Here is a 17988-nt window from a genome sequence, read left to right on the forward strand (position 1 = left end):
CAGTCTTACAACAACCACCTACTTGCCTCCCAGTCCCCCACCCTATTTCCCTCCCTGAATCCTAGGCCCTGGCTCCTTGCCCAGACAATCCCAGTCTCCCAAACCCAATTCCCAGACCCGGTTTCTCTCCTTCCCACACTAGCTATCAGTCCTAGTTCCTGGTTTGGACTTTCAGGAAGTTGGGGTCATCAGGGCTGCACCTCCCCTAAGCAGAATTTAGGTCATGTCCATCCTATGAGTGCAGAAAACTCCCACCCTCCTAGGATCAGTAATAGCAGGAGCTTTAACCTTGGGGCTGTTGCTTCAGTCTGTCATGGCTGGTTGTCTCCTCCTGACTGGGAAGATGTAGAGGGGTTTCATTTTTAGGGACACTATTCCCATTGCCAGGGACTTTTCTGCCTGTGCAGGTGAGGCCAAGTACCAGGGACAACACTAACAAATTCATTTACCTTGGCTTTAAATAGAGTTTAAACGGTCACAGCAAACTGCATGTGCTTCGGCAAATAGACCTTGCCAACTACAGCAAGAAGTTCATGTCTTCCTTATGGATGCAAAAACATCCTGGCACTAAAACGAAGTCCAGAATCTATCAAACCTATCCTGTACCTGTATTGCTATATGGATCCGAAACCTAGAGCCTCTTACAGGCAGACTTGGAGCAGTTAGAGACATTCCATAGGCACTATCAGCACCATATCCTGAGCATAAAGTGGTTTGACTTTGTGTGAAATGTCAATTTTGCAGAGATCCGGCCTTCCTTCGCTCACTCATTATATTCAAAAGCAGCACTGCATGCTCTTTGGCCATTTGGACTGGATGGACAAAAACACCCCAGCATGCCGTGCTCTCAAGCACTCCATCAACATGTGAAGGGGTGCATGCCCTCACCCTAGCTGGTGCCATCCACAGTGCCACTCCAGAGATTTGTGGATTCACAGGATTGAGGCAGATCTGGAAACATCACTACAGTACATCAACCGTGGTCACTCTGGCTGGCTCAATGGTTGTCAGTAGACTGCATGTTTGATCCTGATGCTGATGGGCGATGACCAGGAGAGGTCCTGGAAGACTGAAGAAGGGCTAATGTAGTACCCTTCTTTAAAAAGGGGGGAAAGGAGGAGCTAGGGAACTATAGACCAGTCAGCCTGACTTCGATACCTGGGAAGCTACTAGAGCAATGTACAAAACATTCAATTTGCGAATACCTGGACGCTAAAGGGGTAATCACTAGCAGCCAGCATGGATTTCCCAAGAACAAATTGCGCCAACCAGCTTGACTTCCTTCTTTGACAGGGTAACTGATTTGCTGGATGGGGGAATGCAGTGGATATAATATACCTGGACTTCAGTAAGGCTTTTGACACAGTCCCACATGACATTCTGATAAGTGAGCTGGAGAAATGTGGGCTTTTACCATTAAATGGATACATACCATTAAATGGATACATAACTGGTTAAACAACCACAAATTACCATTAAATGGATACATAACTGGTTAAACAACCACAAAAAAAAGTAACTATTAATGGAATGATGTTGGATTGGAGGAAGGTCACAAGTGGGGTTCCAATGGGATCTGTTCTGGGTCCGGTGTTGTTTAATATCTTTATTAATGAGCTGGATGTAGGAATAGAGAGCATACTGATCATGTTTGCAGATGACACAAAGCTGAGGGATTGCCAATACTTTGGAGGATAGAGCTAAAATTCAGAAGGATATTGATAAACTGGAGAATTGAGCTATATACAACAAAATGAAATTCAGCAAAGACAAATGTAAGGTGCTACACTTAGGGAAGAAAAACCAAATGTACAGATACAGAATGGGGGGAAACTGGCCTGGCAGCAGCACTGCTGAGAAGGATGTGGGAGTTGTAGTGGATCACAACCTCAACATGAGTCAGCAATGTGATGCTGTTGCAAAAAAAACAAATGCAATTTTAGGTTGCATTAACAGAGGCATAGCATGCAAGTCACGGGAGGTGATAGTTCAGGATTGGTTAGGCCTCAGCTGGAGTACTGTGTCCAATTTTGGTCAACAATGTATAGAAAGGATGTAGAGAAACTGCAAAGGATCCAGAGGTGAGTAACAAAGATTATCTAAGGGATGGAATGCAAGCCATATGAGCAAAGACTGAATGAACTGGGTATGTTCAATTTGAAAAAGAGGAGATTAAGAAACATGACAGCAGTCTTCAAATACCTGAAAGGCTGCCATAAAAAAAGACGGAGAAAAGTTGTTTTCTTTTGCCAGAGGGGGTAGGACAAGATGCAATGTGTTCAAACTACAGCATGGCAGATTTAGATTAAATCTCAGGGAATGGACAATGGAACAGATGGGCCATGGGAGGTTATGGAAGCCCCCTCACTGGAGATAGTCATTTGTTTTGGATGGCTCAGAAACAACAAATCCTGCATCTTGTCAGAGCATCAGACTAGATAACTTGTGTGGTCCCTTCTAAACCTATGATTCTATGACCAGCCCCTCCTCAAATAATATTTCCTGCACACCAGAGATATTCATCTACCCACTATTAGAGGCTACAGCTTCTTCTCCTGAATTTTATATAAAGCATCACATTGACTGCAACTAGAATAATTCATTAATCAATACATAGCAGTTAGAGCTTTGCCTTTGTAGATCCCAAAGCAATTTACAAAAGTATCATTATCTCCATTTTGTGAATGGAGAAACAGCAGCAGAGACTTACTCAATGTCATACAGCAAGCCATTTATAGAGTATAACTCTGGTCTCTGGACTTCCAGACGTGTGCCCTCTGCATTAGCCACAATGCCTCCTTGAGATGAATATGACTGGTTTTACAATGCCTTCCTTTTCTCTCCTGCCTTTACATTCTCCACCCAACTCCGCTGCCCTTATTTCTTCCCTCCTGCTTTCTTCTGGAACTTTACGTTTCTAATTAGCATAAGGAACCTTGCAGATACGTGGCACTGCTGCACTGAGAGGAAAAGAATCATGTCAAGGTTTAGTTTTTTTATTGTCTCACAGGTTGTATTTTAATGAAACTTTTTTCTTTGATCATGTTAGGTTTGGGAGAAGGATCTTCCCCCCCCCCACCCCACCCTTCCTAGCTCTCCCTCCCCCATTTCTGTCTCTCTGGCCTGCTCTTCTCTCTCAGCTTATTCATTTTCTCTTCCCACCCATCCTAGCTAAGGCAGGATTTCTCCCTATGGTGCATTTTCCAGTTTTATCCAGTCCAAATCTGAAATAGTTTAAGTGATGGGGTTACCATCTTTCCCTGAGGAGACTACTCCACATCTAATAGAGCTTGCCATTTGGAAAATTCTCTTGATATCTTGTTTAATGATCCCTTTGCTCAATTTCTTCCCATTGCTCCTAGTTACACCACGTTTAGACCAACTTAAACTGTTTCTCTTGCTCCTTGGTATATATCTAGGCACAACACATTAGTTACACTTACCTGCAGTCATTATTTAGTCAAGCTACAATATGCATATTTAGCTCTTTTAATCTATCTTCATATATCAATCCCTTAAGGCCTGTAAAAGAGTTATATACTACAATCTTATCTCTTCCTGTACCCTCTGTTTTTTCAGGCCGTGTGTATTTAATTCCCCTAACTTCCCTCATAGTCCTTTCCCTCTAAACGTGGTTAATGAAGCAAATAAAAGGCAAACAGAATAAGAGATTCCCTGGAAAGAGTTGTTTCTCTATTTCCCGTGGTTACTGAGGAATGACATGAGGATATAAGGCAGCAGCACTGGTCAATTTCACACTCCAGGTTTTCAATTTCATTTTGAAGCCTGTTTGGGACAGGAAGAAGTTTGAGTGTAATTAATTCAAATTTTGTGAGACAAGTATCTGCTCAGGGTTGTAATAAAGGTCTTGCCTGCTCCAGAACCAAGACACTAATCTTCTCGTCTGGCTGGGGGTGGCATAAATTGATTTAATACTTCTGGGGTTTTTTATGAGTTATAACAACTATTACAATAAAAATAGTTTTTCATTATTAATTACTAGAGCTGGTCAGAGAAACTTTGATGGAATAATTTTCCATCAGCGAACATAGTTCCAGCATAACTGAAACACTTTGCAAAATTGTGTCAGTTACCCTGAAAATTCATTTTAGAGGGAAGGGGGAAGAGGAAAGTAGTTCTGAGAATGTTGAAATATCCCATTTCAATATTTTCTGAATGAAATGGTTTGATTTTTCCTTTCAAAATGACTTTTTGATCCTTCTTTTATTTTGTATTATATTATTTATAATATATTGGAATTAAGTGTGCTAGTATCAGGAAAAGCAAACAACATAATTGTGTGCAAGAGACTATATACAAGTCACACACACACACACACACACACACCACTCACATGAAATGGACAAAAATGCAGAGAAACCCAGTAAAAATAAACATTACATACAAAATCTAAATTAATGCAATATTAATTATGTGAATTTGAACAAAAGCCGTCAGGCAATACAAAAGTTAAGGATCCAACAGCATAATTAATTCTGCCATGCTACATTTAGTGTTTATCATATATACAGGAGTGCAAGTAGGGAGTACCCTCCAATACGCAGTACTGGCAAGAGATTTTTAGTGGGTATGGAGTACCGAAAAGACTTGGAGCTAGGGCCACCCCCTGGGGGGTGGGGAGACTGGGCTCTGCTCCTTAAAGGAGCAGAACACAGCTAGAGAGGGCATTCATTCTTTAAATGGCTTTAACAGCACAATATATACGTTAACAAACTTAAACAAAGGCTTTGTTTAAGTTTGTTAGCACATGTATTGTGCTGTTTGGTCAGGAGTCCTCAGGAGGGGAGAGGTGAGGGGATAGAAGGTGTTTAAATGGTGTTTTTGATTCTGTTTCTTCCCATTGGTCTGAATTATCCATGACATCCATACTGCATCACATCAAGTCCAAATCATTAGAGGACTGCCTCTGCTTGCATTGACCAGAGGATGTTTGGATTCTGATGTCAGCCCAGTTCTGCAGCCTGATGGGAATCAGATGTTGTCCCCAGTGTACACAGAATTCTTCTTTGCAGCCAAACTAGTCTAACATGCATTTTGTTAACTGGAACTGGCGCAGTAAAACAAAGAAAACAAATGCTTCATTTTCCAGCTTGTGGCTGAGAGAACTATAAGTGAAGATTATAATATCAGACACTGACAGCCTTAAACCAGCTGCCTTAGGAATCTGCCAAGAACTTTTGCTGAAAATATGTTCCTCATCTTAGCAATGGAGCTAAGACTTATCACACAAATGCCAACCTTTATTCAAATGAAGCTCCTTCTGATTTGACAGCTCAGGCATTGTCAGTTTCATCCAGAACAATTTACTAACTTGGAACCTAATCCTGAAAACCCTTAATCATTTGATCAATTCCATTGAAGACAATGGGACTATTTGCATTAATATGGACCACTTCTGTGGACTGGTAAGAGTTTCAGGACTCTGTTCTGTTCGTATAAAGGAAGTTAACGCTCCCATTGAAATGCAATGTTTGGGTACAATACCATAAAGCAGTTTAGGATACAGTTCTCCTTAAAATTTGTCTTTTAATAATTCATACATATGCTGAAATGGCTACTCATCCAACTCCCATATTCCATATAAACAGACTGAATACTACATATTCAGGGGGAAAGTGAGTAGTTGAGCATGTTGATGTTTGTATATATAAAGGGGGGTGTTGGAGGTGATGGGGAGAGAGTGGGGACCCTGGGCTGGGGGCAGGGCAGGGAGGAGTCACATAGAGGGTCACGTGGGGAGGTCACGTGCCCCCCCCCGGTGTCCCTCCCATGAGTGCAGTACCAGCGAGAAATGATTTCTACCTGCACCACTGCATCTATGTATCAGTCTAACCAGTAATAGATATAGGTATAGATATGCACAATGTAGCAGAGTCAGTCTTATGTTTGGAAACTTACTTTCTTTATTTCCTGTCTTTTTGGGTTCAAATTTTTCAATTTAATGTTGCACTAACATAGGTTTTTGCACTTGGACACAAATTTGCTCTCTGAGAGGTGACACAGCAGGAGGACATGCAGGTTCGAGTGCGCCCACCCCAGCAGCCCACCTGAGCTGGAAGTGGAAGGGATGGGGCCAGATCCTCTTCCAGCTGTGCTGGGACACTGCCTGGTGCAGCACAGCAGCTGCCTGAGGACTTACCCTATTCAAAAGCTGCACATAAGAAGCTTGGTAAAAGGGATTTTTACATTCACTGAGCCCCATCTTTAAGCACCCTCATGGTCCTACCAGAATTTCCCATAGAAGTCAATGGGCAACATACAATAATAGGACTACTCTTACAAGGAAAGACCTATGGAAGGGTAAAAACTCTTCAGACAACTCAGTGGACCAAATTCTGCTCTAAGTTACACCAGTGTAAATCAGATCCGATTGCACCACAATCAGTGGAGTTACTCTGAATTTATCCTGGTATAATCTTCAATTGGAATTTGCCCCATCAAGTTTAAACTCACAATTTTTCAGTGCTTTGGGCCTGGTGGAGTCAGCTGTAAGTATGGAAAGTGACTGTATAATGACACCCTTCTGCTGTGTTAGTGTTTTACACCCGTTGTGCACAGGTGTAGATGACTGCACGAGGTGCAAGGCAGTGGATAATCAAGGCCACAGAGTTGTTGCCTGAGTTCCCCTTCAGATGGAAAAGGCTTGGGGGCTATTGTACATAGAGCTGGGCAAAACGTGTGGGAGAGGGAATCCTTTGAGCGTCATTTATTCAGCAATTTTTTTATTGAATCAATTACTTGCTGAATATCACTTGTCCATTTCTAAAGCTGATCAAAGACTGAGAAACATATTTGTGATTAATTTAGACCCAAAAATAAAAAAAAATGGAAAAAATTATTCACAACAAAAACTTCAGCTCACTCAAATTCCACAGTCTAATAGAACTCACTCCAAGGAAATGTTTCCTTACTATGCAGTTTAAGTTCCCCCAACCCTTATTCAATTACATCCAATTGTCTTGTTGTCTCTCTCAGATCCCCTGAAAGGTGACCTGCAAAGGAATAAAATGGCTTGTACTCTTGTTTGCTTTGTGATGTACGAAAGAAAGCCCAATAGGGTTTTGTCAAAATAGAGTTGTTGGCCCAGATTCTTCCTGCCACCAAGACGTAGGTCCAGCTATGCTGACTCTATACCAGTTAAAAGATCTAGCAAGCTGGGGGAATTCTCAGCAGAGCAGAACAGTCTGGTCAGAGCAGGGTCAAACCTAAGGCTGGGAATAGCAGAGGAGTTTGTAGTCAAGTTCCAGGATGAGGTCGATACCAAGGATCAGAGTCCAAGTCAGGTTTCAGGCTCCAAGTCAGGAGGCAAGATCCAAATCAAGCCAAAGTCAAAACCAGGAGTTCAAGAACAGGAATGGTTGTGGAAGCCACAGGAGACCCATGAGCAGATCATGGGTGGCAGCATGGAGCTGTCCACTACCTAGCAACTCTACAGGGACAAGTTTGAGACCTGCCTTGCAATTCAAAAGGAATCAGGCCTGCTGTTTTTTCACATTTGAAATTCAGGTCTTGTCTGCACTGGTCTACTGTGGTGACTGAAGAATTAGTGAAGTTATGACAATACAAGAGAATGAAGGATGTGCAATTGAAATTAGAAGGGGTAGTTAGCCAAACTATTTGGGGTTTTGTTTTGTTTTGGGGAGGGTTTTTTTGTATTGGGGAGAGGAGTTAGTTTTATGTTTTGACACTTTGGTTAACACCTATTTAACCCAATGACTAATGACCACTTTGGAGAGAGGATGGTTTTATTAAAGTTTCAGCACATGTACTCTTTCCATTAAAATGTGAGAGTTCATAGTAAACGTCCCTGAGATCCCCAAGTGATTCTCCAGCTATACCACTAAAGGCAAAAAGTAAAAAACACAATGGTCATAAATGGTTACAATACATCATAAAAAAGAATAAAATATTTTAATTCTTTGCAGATCCCTTTTAGCAACTCCTTCCTCTCCTTGGTCTTTCTATGCTTCATATCATTCCTGAAGAATGACCTGAAGATGAGCTATGTGGAGCTCAAGAGTTTGTCTCTTTTACCAATAGAAGTTGCTCCAATTAACAAACATTACCTCACCCAGCTTGTCTCTCTCCTATAATTCTACATGGTTAGCATTTTTCCTAGAGATGTAATTCAGCCACACTATACGCACTTAGCTTTTTTAATCTCTCCTTGAAAGTGACTCTTTCCACGCACATAATTATTTGGCCAAGTGAGATTCCATCTGCAGACCACTGGCTACTTTATTTCTCAGGATACTAAACCCCACTTTCCTGATCTATAATGGAAGAAAGCCAATTTCTACCTTGTCTGCCATGATCATGGAGGAGCCTCCGTGGATGCCAAGGATGGGCGTGAGAGTCTGGGCAGAAATGAAGTCCAGGATCTGAGCAATGGCTTCCTGGTCTGTGTCATCAGCAAACACCACACCTTGAACCTTCCGGTCTGACATGAGGTCGCAGATGCGAGTGATGATGCTCTTGGGATCTGTCTCATTCATGGCCACCAGTTCCACTCGGGGCACCACTGAGAGGTGGTGGAAGTCATCTTTCTCGTGGGCATCCTTGATGGCCACTTCGTCTGAGGTCCCCACCAGGATGACAGCAACGCCGATACTGGGGTGGCTCTTCTGGGCACGGGCCCCACCAACCGTCGTCGCTAGGACAGCCAGTACCAGCCAAAACTTTGGAGAATAACACTCCACCTTGGGCCTCATCTTCAGCTCTTACACTCCCTGAGAAGAAAAGAGAGAGAGAGAGAGAGAGAAAGAGAGAAGGAAGAGATTAAATGATTACATGATTAAATGAGGTACACAGAGGTCTTCCAGGGGGTACCATCAACTCATCTAGATATTTGCCTAGTTTTACAACAGGATACATAAAAAGCACTAGCAAAGTCAGTACAAACTAAAATTTCATACAGACAGTGACTTGTTTATACTGCTGCCTATACTATACACTGAAATGTAAGTACAATATTTATATTCCAATTGATTTATTTTAGAATTATATGGTAAAAAATGAGAAAATCAGAATTTTTCAGTAATAGTGTGGCTGTGACACTTTTGTATTTTTATGCCTGGTTTTGTAAGCAAGTACTTTTTAAATGAGGTGAAACTTGAGGATACACAAGACAAATCAGACTCCTGAAAGGGGTACAGTAGTCTGGAAAGGTTGACAGCCATTGCATTAGACCACCTCCTGCTGGATCAGACCATTGGTCCATCTTGTCTGTTATCCACTCCCTGAGCCTGATCCAAAGCCCAACCAACAAGAGTCTCTCCATTAACTTCAGTTAACTGACAGCAGCCTTTACTTGACAATTCAGAGAGAGTGGAGGAAAAGGTGGGGTGGGGAATTGTATGGTTTAAGGGAATGGCCAGGAAATACAAAGCACATTATCTCTAAGCCTGCATTTCATCTCAGACCCAAATCAACAGTGATTGAAAGTTGTTGTCCTCTAACTAACTGACGTCCAGTTACCTACACAAAATGAGCTGGAGATGTCAGTCCTATGTCCTAACGTCTGTCCCCAACAGGGGTCAAAATAGTTTAAATGACTTACCAGTACGCCGGAGTCCTGAGCGGAGGGGTGGCCTCGACCGGAAGAGGCAGGGCCTTTCAAGATTTAAAGGCCTTGGGGCTCCGGCTGTGGCTGGGAGCCCCAAGGCCTTTAAATCACCCCGGAGCTACCAGCTGCAGAGGCATCTGGGAGCCCCAGGACTCAGGAGCGAATTAAAGGGCCCGAGGCTCTGACCACCACGGAGCTCCGGGACCTTTAAATCACCGCAGAAGCCCTGCCGCTGCTAGGGCTGGGGCAGCGGCAGCAGGGCTTCTGATGCAATTTAAAGGGCCCAGGGCTCCAGCTGCTGCGGGGAGCCCGGGCCCTTTAAAACACTGCCAGAGAAGCCACTCTTGTCGCCAGATCGAACCGGCTTACTTTCACCTCTGGTCCCCAACACAAAAGCAATTATCACACAATTGCCACCAGTTTGCCCACATTTAGGTACTATAAGCAAACAGTCCAAAGCCTATTTAGGTCATGGATTCAGAACTCCCTTCTCAGCTCTCAGTATAATCCTTCCAGGTCAAGGCTGAGGTGTATTGGCAGGGACGGTGTGTGAGCACATTGCCATGGCCCATTATCCACCAACCTTGGGGATAAATACGGGGCTTCAATCTGTGAGACTGTCATTTGGGCCCCTTTCACCCGTGTTAAATTCACTTCTTTAAAAAAAAGGGTGGAAGAGGGGGCCAAATGTTGACAGTGCACATGGCCAATTACATATTGTTCTAGTATGGGGGAGATTTTCCTTCCTACTCCAGTTGGTGACCCTCTTTGCTCTGAAGCACAAGAATAAATAGACCTCATATATTTTCATTTCTAGCTAGTGTATCCGCAGATGTTACTATGATTCATAACCTGCAAATGTCTATACTTTTTTTAAAAAATCATGGAAGTTAGAAATGGAAGAGTCCTATTAGGTCATCAGGTTATGCAGGACCGTTCCCTACAGTATAGTTTATAGGCTTTATCCAGTCTCCTTATAATAATCCTTAGCATTTATTTAACACTTTACAAACCTTAACTAATTAATCTCCCAGCACCTATGTGAGGTAGGTAGTATTATCACCACTTTATAGATCTGCAAACCACCACAGAGAGGTTTGCTCCGGACTAGCCTGTGGTCATAGAGGAAATCTGGAGCAGACAGAATTAGAAGACGTGAGTTCCTGGTTCCCTGTCCCATGCTCAGACCAAACACCCACATCACTTTCTCAAGCAGTTGCATGAATTTCAGGTTATGGAAGACTGTTCTTCAAACCTATTGATCTCATTAAGCTATTCACCTCAAGGTTCCATTCTGCAATGGTTAAACAAACATGGCATACACCAGGATGTCTTCTAAACTGCACCAGCTGCTTTCTTGCCCTGGTATTGTGGGAGAGAGTAAATCATAGAATATCAGGGTTGGAAGAGACCTCAGGAGGTCATCTAGTCCAACCCCCTGCTCAAAGCAGGACCTTGCTGGACCTGTTTATACCATTCATTATTTTTCATACCTCTATCAAAATCTCCTCCCCTCACCAGTTACACAGATAGATAGTCATAACAGCTGTAATGAGACTGGCAGGACCTTAGAGAATGTACAACCCTCTCTCCTTTATATGTTTTGTTATCCTAAACAGAGCCAGTGGCTAACAGGTCAGTATTGCTTGCATTGTCACCTAAAGGCTAGTTTTCTTCCTTGATATGGAGGAGACCTAAGTTCAGTTTCCTGGTCTCTCTTGCCCAGGGCAGGCAGAGAGTGCACATGCTGCATTAATATTACAAAAGTCATAAACAGATAATAAATATTCACAGAAGGAACCAAATCCACTTAAAGGCTGAAAGGACTGTGAGTGTGAAACATCAATCGATTCCAGCCTTTCTACTGGATTCTACTTCTGAAAACAAGCTCACAAGAAGGACCGAGACACTTCAAGAGTTCAGCAAAATGAACAGCTAACTTCATTCCAGCAGGACTGTTATCCTCCAATTACAAGTTGCTAAATTAGATTCCTTCACAGTGAAATGTGGTCCCCACTACTGCGATGCTTTATTAACTTTAATGCACTCTATTCTCGCTCACTCGCTCGCCTTAATGTTATATTTGTTCTCTTTAAAATACATCTCCTGTGATTTCTCTACTTATTCTCACACATTATAATGCACTTGGTTATGCAATGGCTAGTTGTGATGCCCAGAAAATAGAATCTAGTTTTACAGTGCACCCCTTTCATACTGATTATTTTGAAATGCTTTACAAAGCACTGAGATGGAAACTAGCAATGCAGGAGCTAGGCAAACAGGGCAGCTGTTCTGTATTTGCACTCAACATTGGACTTGGCCAACACACCACCATTACCTCCATTTTTTTCCCATCAAATCCATGGAATCTTTAACTTCTTCCTGGATCAGATGGGCAGAAAGGAACTCAGCAACTTACAGGTTACCCCAGAGAGGTGTTAGGACTGATAATCCCACAATCCAGCAAGCCTCAAAATGGACAAGAAAGCCAGGAATCCCTGCTCTTTCAATGGGATAAGTAATTTGCTTCTTTCCCTAGTCAAGAACTTAAGAAATTAGACCCTACAGTCACAGTTATGTAGTTCATTGCGGTTTCTGAAATGTATTATTCCCCCACCCCTGCAACACCAGCATAGTTGGGTTCGTGGTGCTAAGCTTTGCGGGTGACTGCAAAAACTGTTCCTAAACATTTGCTCAGATTCTAAGGCCTGGTCTACACTAGGAAATTAGGTTGTTATAACTACACACCCCAAACAATGCAGTTAAACTGACCTAACCAGCAGCGTAGACAGCACTACGTCAACAATAGAATTCTCCTATCAGTCTAGCTATTACCTCTCAGGGAAGTGGATTACCTATGCCAATGGGAGAAATCTTCCCATTGTCCTAGGTAGTGTCTTCACTGAAGTGCTACAGTTGTGCCACTGCAGCTTTTTAAGTATAGACAAGCCCTAACGTGTTTGGTTTGCCTGTGTTTGTAACCTTTATTATCCACTTCTCGCATGAACAGGTTTTATTCACACAAATGTTCATTTAATGGCTGCTACTCATGCTAATACCTCTGTTCACATATGACAAAGGGTATTTGTGAAAGAACAAGAATATTCCATGTTCATTGTTTTTAAACAAAAAAAAATGAATAAAGTTTCAATCATCCAATCAAGGAGCAGAAACAAAGGGAGCAGTTCACGGACACCCCCACTGGCTGAAAGTTGTTCGTATAAACGATTCACTGAATATGTGCAAATAACAAATATCTGTGCAGAAATCAGGATAGGCTCAGTAGCATAAAAAGGGCTACATTGGTTAAATAATGTATTCACAATACTACCAGGTTTAGCATTCAAGGAGTTTATCCTCACAGATGGAGGTTAATGCAAAATATCACTGGGATATTGTATAAAAGTTCTTTAAAATGGCTTTTCTGTAAGTTATGTGGCATATTCAGGGTACACAATGGTGCTCTGTGTGGGGTTTGGACTTCGTTTAGGGTGGCAAACATAATGCTCTTGTGGTTTTGCCAGTCCTGAGCAATTTGGCCATCCCAAGTTCAAGCTTGGCCAATAAACATTTTATCTCAGAGACAGAGAGAGAGAGAGAGAGAGAATACACCAGAGTGTGGTGAGCTAACATGGTTTTACAGCCTATAATCTGACTTCACCCACCATTAAAATGCAGACACTCCTTTTCTTGAAATGTGCTATCTAGTTAGCTTGGCAGAGCAATGTTACACAACAATTGTTAGAACAGGAAGAGAAGAACAACTTCTCTAGTTGAAACTGCAAAGGGAATTTAAGTAGGCAGAAAGTCATTACTCAGGTTGGAATTCAGCCAGGACACAAGAGCTAATACACTTAAAAATGCCATGGGATCTTCACTTGACACCGTATTTTTATACAGATTACATCTGAGACAAGTATTAATAGAAAATTATATGGAGGTGTGGACAAAGTACAGCTCAGTGATTGCAGATACTTCTATACAATATTTCAAAATATGTCAAGTACACAAACAGCTTATCCTTCATCTAACAAATGTAATCATGAATAGGATGTCATTAGAACAGTACACAAGGTAACTAGCTAATCTTGTAGGCTGGAAAACATTTACCCAGATGGAACTGAGGGCAGAGTGAGGCCTGCTAACTGGAATCCGTTAGCCATTCTTGTGGGTAATGTAGGAGGAGCTATCCATTCCAGCTCATTTCCCCATAGCTATGTTGGCTGTTGAGGCAGCAACAGGCAGAGGGGGAACCCCAATGAGCCCTACCCATCTCCCAGCCCAAGGCAGCAGCAGGAAGGGAAGTCCCAACATCCCCTTGCTTCAGCCAGAGAGACACACAGGAGGAAAAACCTTGGAGACCTCTCTCCGGGCTAGGAGGAAGATGATTTCTGATGCAGGAAGCCTCTCCTGCTCTGCACACATAGCTGAGTGCACAGCGCTTGCTATCAGGATACCAGTTTAAGGGGAACCTTGCTAGGAAATTAGTTCATTGCTGACTCAGGAAGAAGCACATCACCTATTCAACTACCAACATCACTTCCTACAGCACCTCAGAAGTCTCGCATCCAAACACTTTCTGGGCCCTGCCGTGCTTAGCCTGTGAGATGGAATGAGATCACAGTCTCAGGCAGCATGGCTTCAAATTCCATAATCCTAACCATAACCCTAATTCCATTGCTAAACTCACTTTTGAATCAAATCTAGCCCTGACCCATCCCTAATCATAAGCCTGATTTTGGTGCTAACCATAACCTAATGACCTACCACAACACTAACTATAGTCACCCTCCTGAGCACAATGCTAAGCATAAAATTAACTCTAATATTAACCCTTCTCTAACCCTGAATATAACCTTAACTGACCCATGCTTAATTTGTTAACTTAGTCTGTACTATGACAGACAATTAATACAAAGACAACACTCATGTTTCAGGGCATAAGCAGATCACCAGTGGGGTCAGGAAGAAATTCACCTCACCACTGGTATAGTACAGTACAATTAGATGCATTATAGGTGTTTACATCTGCCTCTGAAGTATCTGGCATTACATATAACTGGGGACAGGATGCTGGATTAGCTGAGCCATTGGTTTGTTCAAATAGGGTAAAAGGTGGGATATCATACTAGACAAGCCACTGGGCTGTTTTGGAAAGGGAACTCCTATACTCTTACACCAAAAAAGATTTTGGAGAAAAAAACAGAGTAAAAGACTTGAGTATATTTAATCTTTTACACTAGCAGCTCCCCAAATGAACTATGAGATTGGAGGAGAACTCTGGGAAGGAAGGGGAGGGACTAATGGGAGCCTTATCTCAACACACTAACTTGTCAGTTCTGAGAACTGAAGTTCAGATCTAGTTTAAGTCGTATGTCATGTTAGGCAGCTTTAAGCAGACACCAAGGTTTGAAATAGTAGGGAGATGCAAGTCAGGATTGTGATCCATTCGCAAAGTTGTGTGACAGTCCTGTGACCAAAGAATCCCTTAATACTAACTGACAATGGGGTTACAGGGATGTCTTAATTCTGGTATGTACATTCTGGTTCAACAAAGAATGTTATTTGAGGACTTAAATGAAAGCTGGAGTAACATTTGTTACTAATATTGTTGTGAAATGTATGTAGAGATACAGTGTAATACTCCTGGGGAGATTCTACACATGCAGAATTCATGTCTCCTGCAGATTTTTTTTTCTCTGCAGAAAATACATTCTGCTGGAATAACACTGGAGGTTTTTGCCCACAAGGGGCTGCTTTGGCACCAGAAGAGAGGGCAGCCAGTTCACGGGCTGAAGCAGCCAGCTATGGATAGGGAGGGGGCAAAGACTGCATTCCTCACAGCACCCTACCCACAGGGTTAGTTGAGGAGGCACAGGATGGTCAGGGGACAGAGCAGGGCACATGGAGCTGCTGGGGGTCACAGACAGGTTCAGAAGGGCTAGTGGAGGAACAGACTGGGATGGGGGGACTGGAACTAGTGGGGTGACAGCATTGAGCCAGGTGCTGAATGGGAGGGGAGTGCAGGGCCACATGGGGACAGAGGCAGATGTGTCTGACTGAATGGAAGAGGCTAGAGGTCAGCCACGGTCTGCATGGGGGAGGCTCCCCAACTCCTTAACAATCCCTCCCCCCCCAAAAAAACTGTTCCATACTTCTCCCACCCACACCCAACAAACGTCCAAGTTTGCTCTCAGGCTCCTTCTCAGCACTTATGTCCGTCTCCCTCAGCTCTTCCATTACCCCTGACTCCCTCAAGACTTTCCACTGCCTCCAAGGGGTGCAGGAAATACAGTTCTGTATTGCAATTTAAATGAATTATTACTCAAAGTTCTGTGTTAATATGCCTAGTAAGCAATCTATTTCTCAAAAACATTTCCTGAATCTTTTTTATTGTCTATATTGTTACAGACATACTTGCTGACAGGTATTTTGAAATAAATTACCAAAATAATTGAAAATGGCAAGATTATATTGTGTTATTTTGACAATAAAATATGCAGAATTTTGCAGAAATTTAAAATGTTGTGTAGAGAATATTTAATTTTTGGTGCAAAATTTTTAATTTTGTGGCACAGAATTCTCCCAGAAGTAATGTAAGGAGTTAGGTATGTATGATGAAAATGCATTCTCAGATTTTGTATCAAGGTATGAGTCACCTGCTGAGGGGAAAAAACAGGTTCTGTCAGACCAGATGTTAATTCACCTATCTCTGTCAAGATGTAAATTAATCATTGTAAGGTAACACAGTCGACACCATTTACATACAAAGTCAAAGAAGAGATGTGAAGTCAACAGTGAAGCAGCACACAGGAAAAATAAGCCACAGGTGGTTTCCCTGTATTTGAGAACAGACAAGGAACTTTGGGGAAGAGTATAAATAGAAGGCAAACACCCCCTCCCATCCTGCACCTGGGAAGTAAATGGGCAGTGTATTTACATTCAAAACCAGGATCTCTACCAACCTTGGTTGAAATTGTTGCACAAGAAACTTCTTTAGACAGGAAGTTAACCTGTTAATTAAGTTTCATCTCTAGAAAGCGTGTTATGATTTTCTTTTATATGGAACCTTTTGTGTCCAATATCCTGACTCACTATCACTTGAACCTTTGGTAATATATAGAGAAAACAAAAATAAATGTATTGAAATGCTATTATACTAAGCAAAGTGCTGGATCAGAGCGGAATCTTACAAGTTGCTGCGTATACTGTGCCTTTGGGAACAGAATAGCAGACCTGATATTTCATGAGTAGCCAGTGACAGGGGCTGGACATTACAGGGGGACACCTGAAGGGGGATTGTGGAACAGGGTGCACCTGTTGTTAAGCTGCAAGGCACAGTAAGGTCTGGCATAGCCCAGAGGAGAGTGCTTGGGTGGCTAGAAGGCTGGCAGTGTCAGGGAGCTGGCACCTAGCTAAGCACAGGCAAGACTCCTTTATGCTGGAGGAAGAAGAGTGACAAGAGAACTCTCAGCCTGAAGTACCCTGACAACAGGACCAAACCCAGAGTAGCAGGAGGTGTAGGTCAGGATTGGCAGGACAGCATGAGTTCCAGTTCTGGAATAGCTGACCATGCTGTGAGTCAGGACTGAAATAGCAGGGTTACTGTCAGGCGATCTCTGCTCAGATGCTTTCTCCCCCTCAGACACTTTGTCAGAAATGTGGGGGGTTGATTCTGGGTCTCCTACATTCCAGGTGAGCACTCTAACCACCAAGCTAAGAGATACAAGGTGGGCAACACCACCTCCTCCTCCTCCTCCTCCTCCTCTAGCTGCTTTGGGTGTAGTGAGGCAGGCACCTAACTTGTTCTTGGAAGAAAAGCCACAGCCCCCCTAAGTTGCCAGATTCCAGGAGAGGGGTTCCCAGCAATGAAGTGCTAGCCCAGACCTAGGCACCTCTCTCTGCATGAGAGGCAGGGCTTAGGACACACCCCTCTCATCTGCATCACCTTTTGGCTAGTTAAGACGGTTCTCTGCCTCACATGCTGATTTTGTGGATGACATTTGTAGGCACTTCCCTTCCGCGTTCATTGTGTAGGGAGCCCAGGCCCCTAAATCAGCTTTGTGGATAGCAGTGTTGTCCCAGTGATTTTCTAGGTGCCTAAAAGTTTGGCATTGTGATGCTGAGCATTGCGACATCTAAGTCCCTCCATGGATCTGGGTTTCTGGGCTTTTTGTTAGGCTGGCCCCGATGCATGGAACATCCTTCCATACCCCTGTACCACACACCTCCTCTCCTCAGACCTCCTTTAAATCTCTCTTACGCTCTCTTTATTCACCCAGCCCCTCCTGTGCAGACCTCCACACCAGACTTCACTCTAGGCACTGCCCTGGAAATCTGTAAGTATTTAAAACCTGCACACTGTATGTAACAAAAAGCACATCCCATGCATTTTCACTGCT

The 17988-nt window shown here is 42.9% G+C and overlaps 1 protein-coding gene across 3 annotated transcripts in view; it reads right to left on the minus strand.

Moving 5' to 3' along the window:
- Nucleotides 1–17988, minus strand: part of GRIN2B (glutamate ionotropic receptor NMDA type subunit 2B) — a 289406-nt gene that overhangs the window by 230470 nt on the left and 40948 nt on the right. For all 3 annotated transcript variants that reach the window (XM_075067634.1, XM_075067638.1, XM_075067639.1), the window contains exon 3: nt 8322–8750. In XM_075067634.1, coding sequence (XP_074923735.1) covers nt 8322–8732 — 411 coding nt within the window. In that variant the 5' untranslated portion in view covers nt 8733–8750. The remainder of the gene's footprint in view (nt 1–8321; nt 8751–17988) is intronic.

Source organism: Chelonoidis abingdonii, chromosome 1 (assembly GCF_003597395.2).
Source record: "Chelonoidis abingdonii isolate Lonesome George chromosome 1, CheloAbing_2.0, whole genome shotgun sequence".
NCBI classification, from domain to species: domain Eukaryota; kingdom Metazoa; phylum Chordata; order Testudines; family Testudinidae; genus Chelonoidis; species Chelonoidis abingdonii.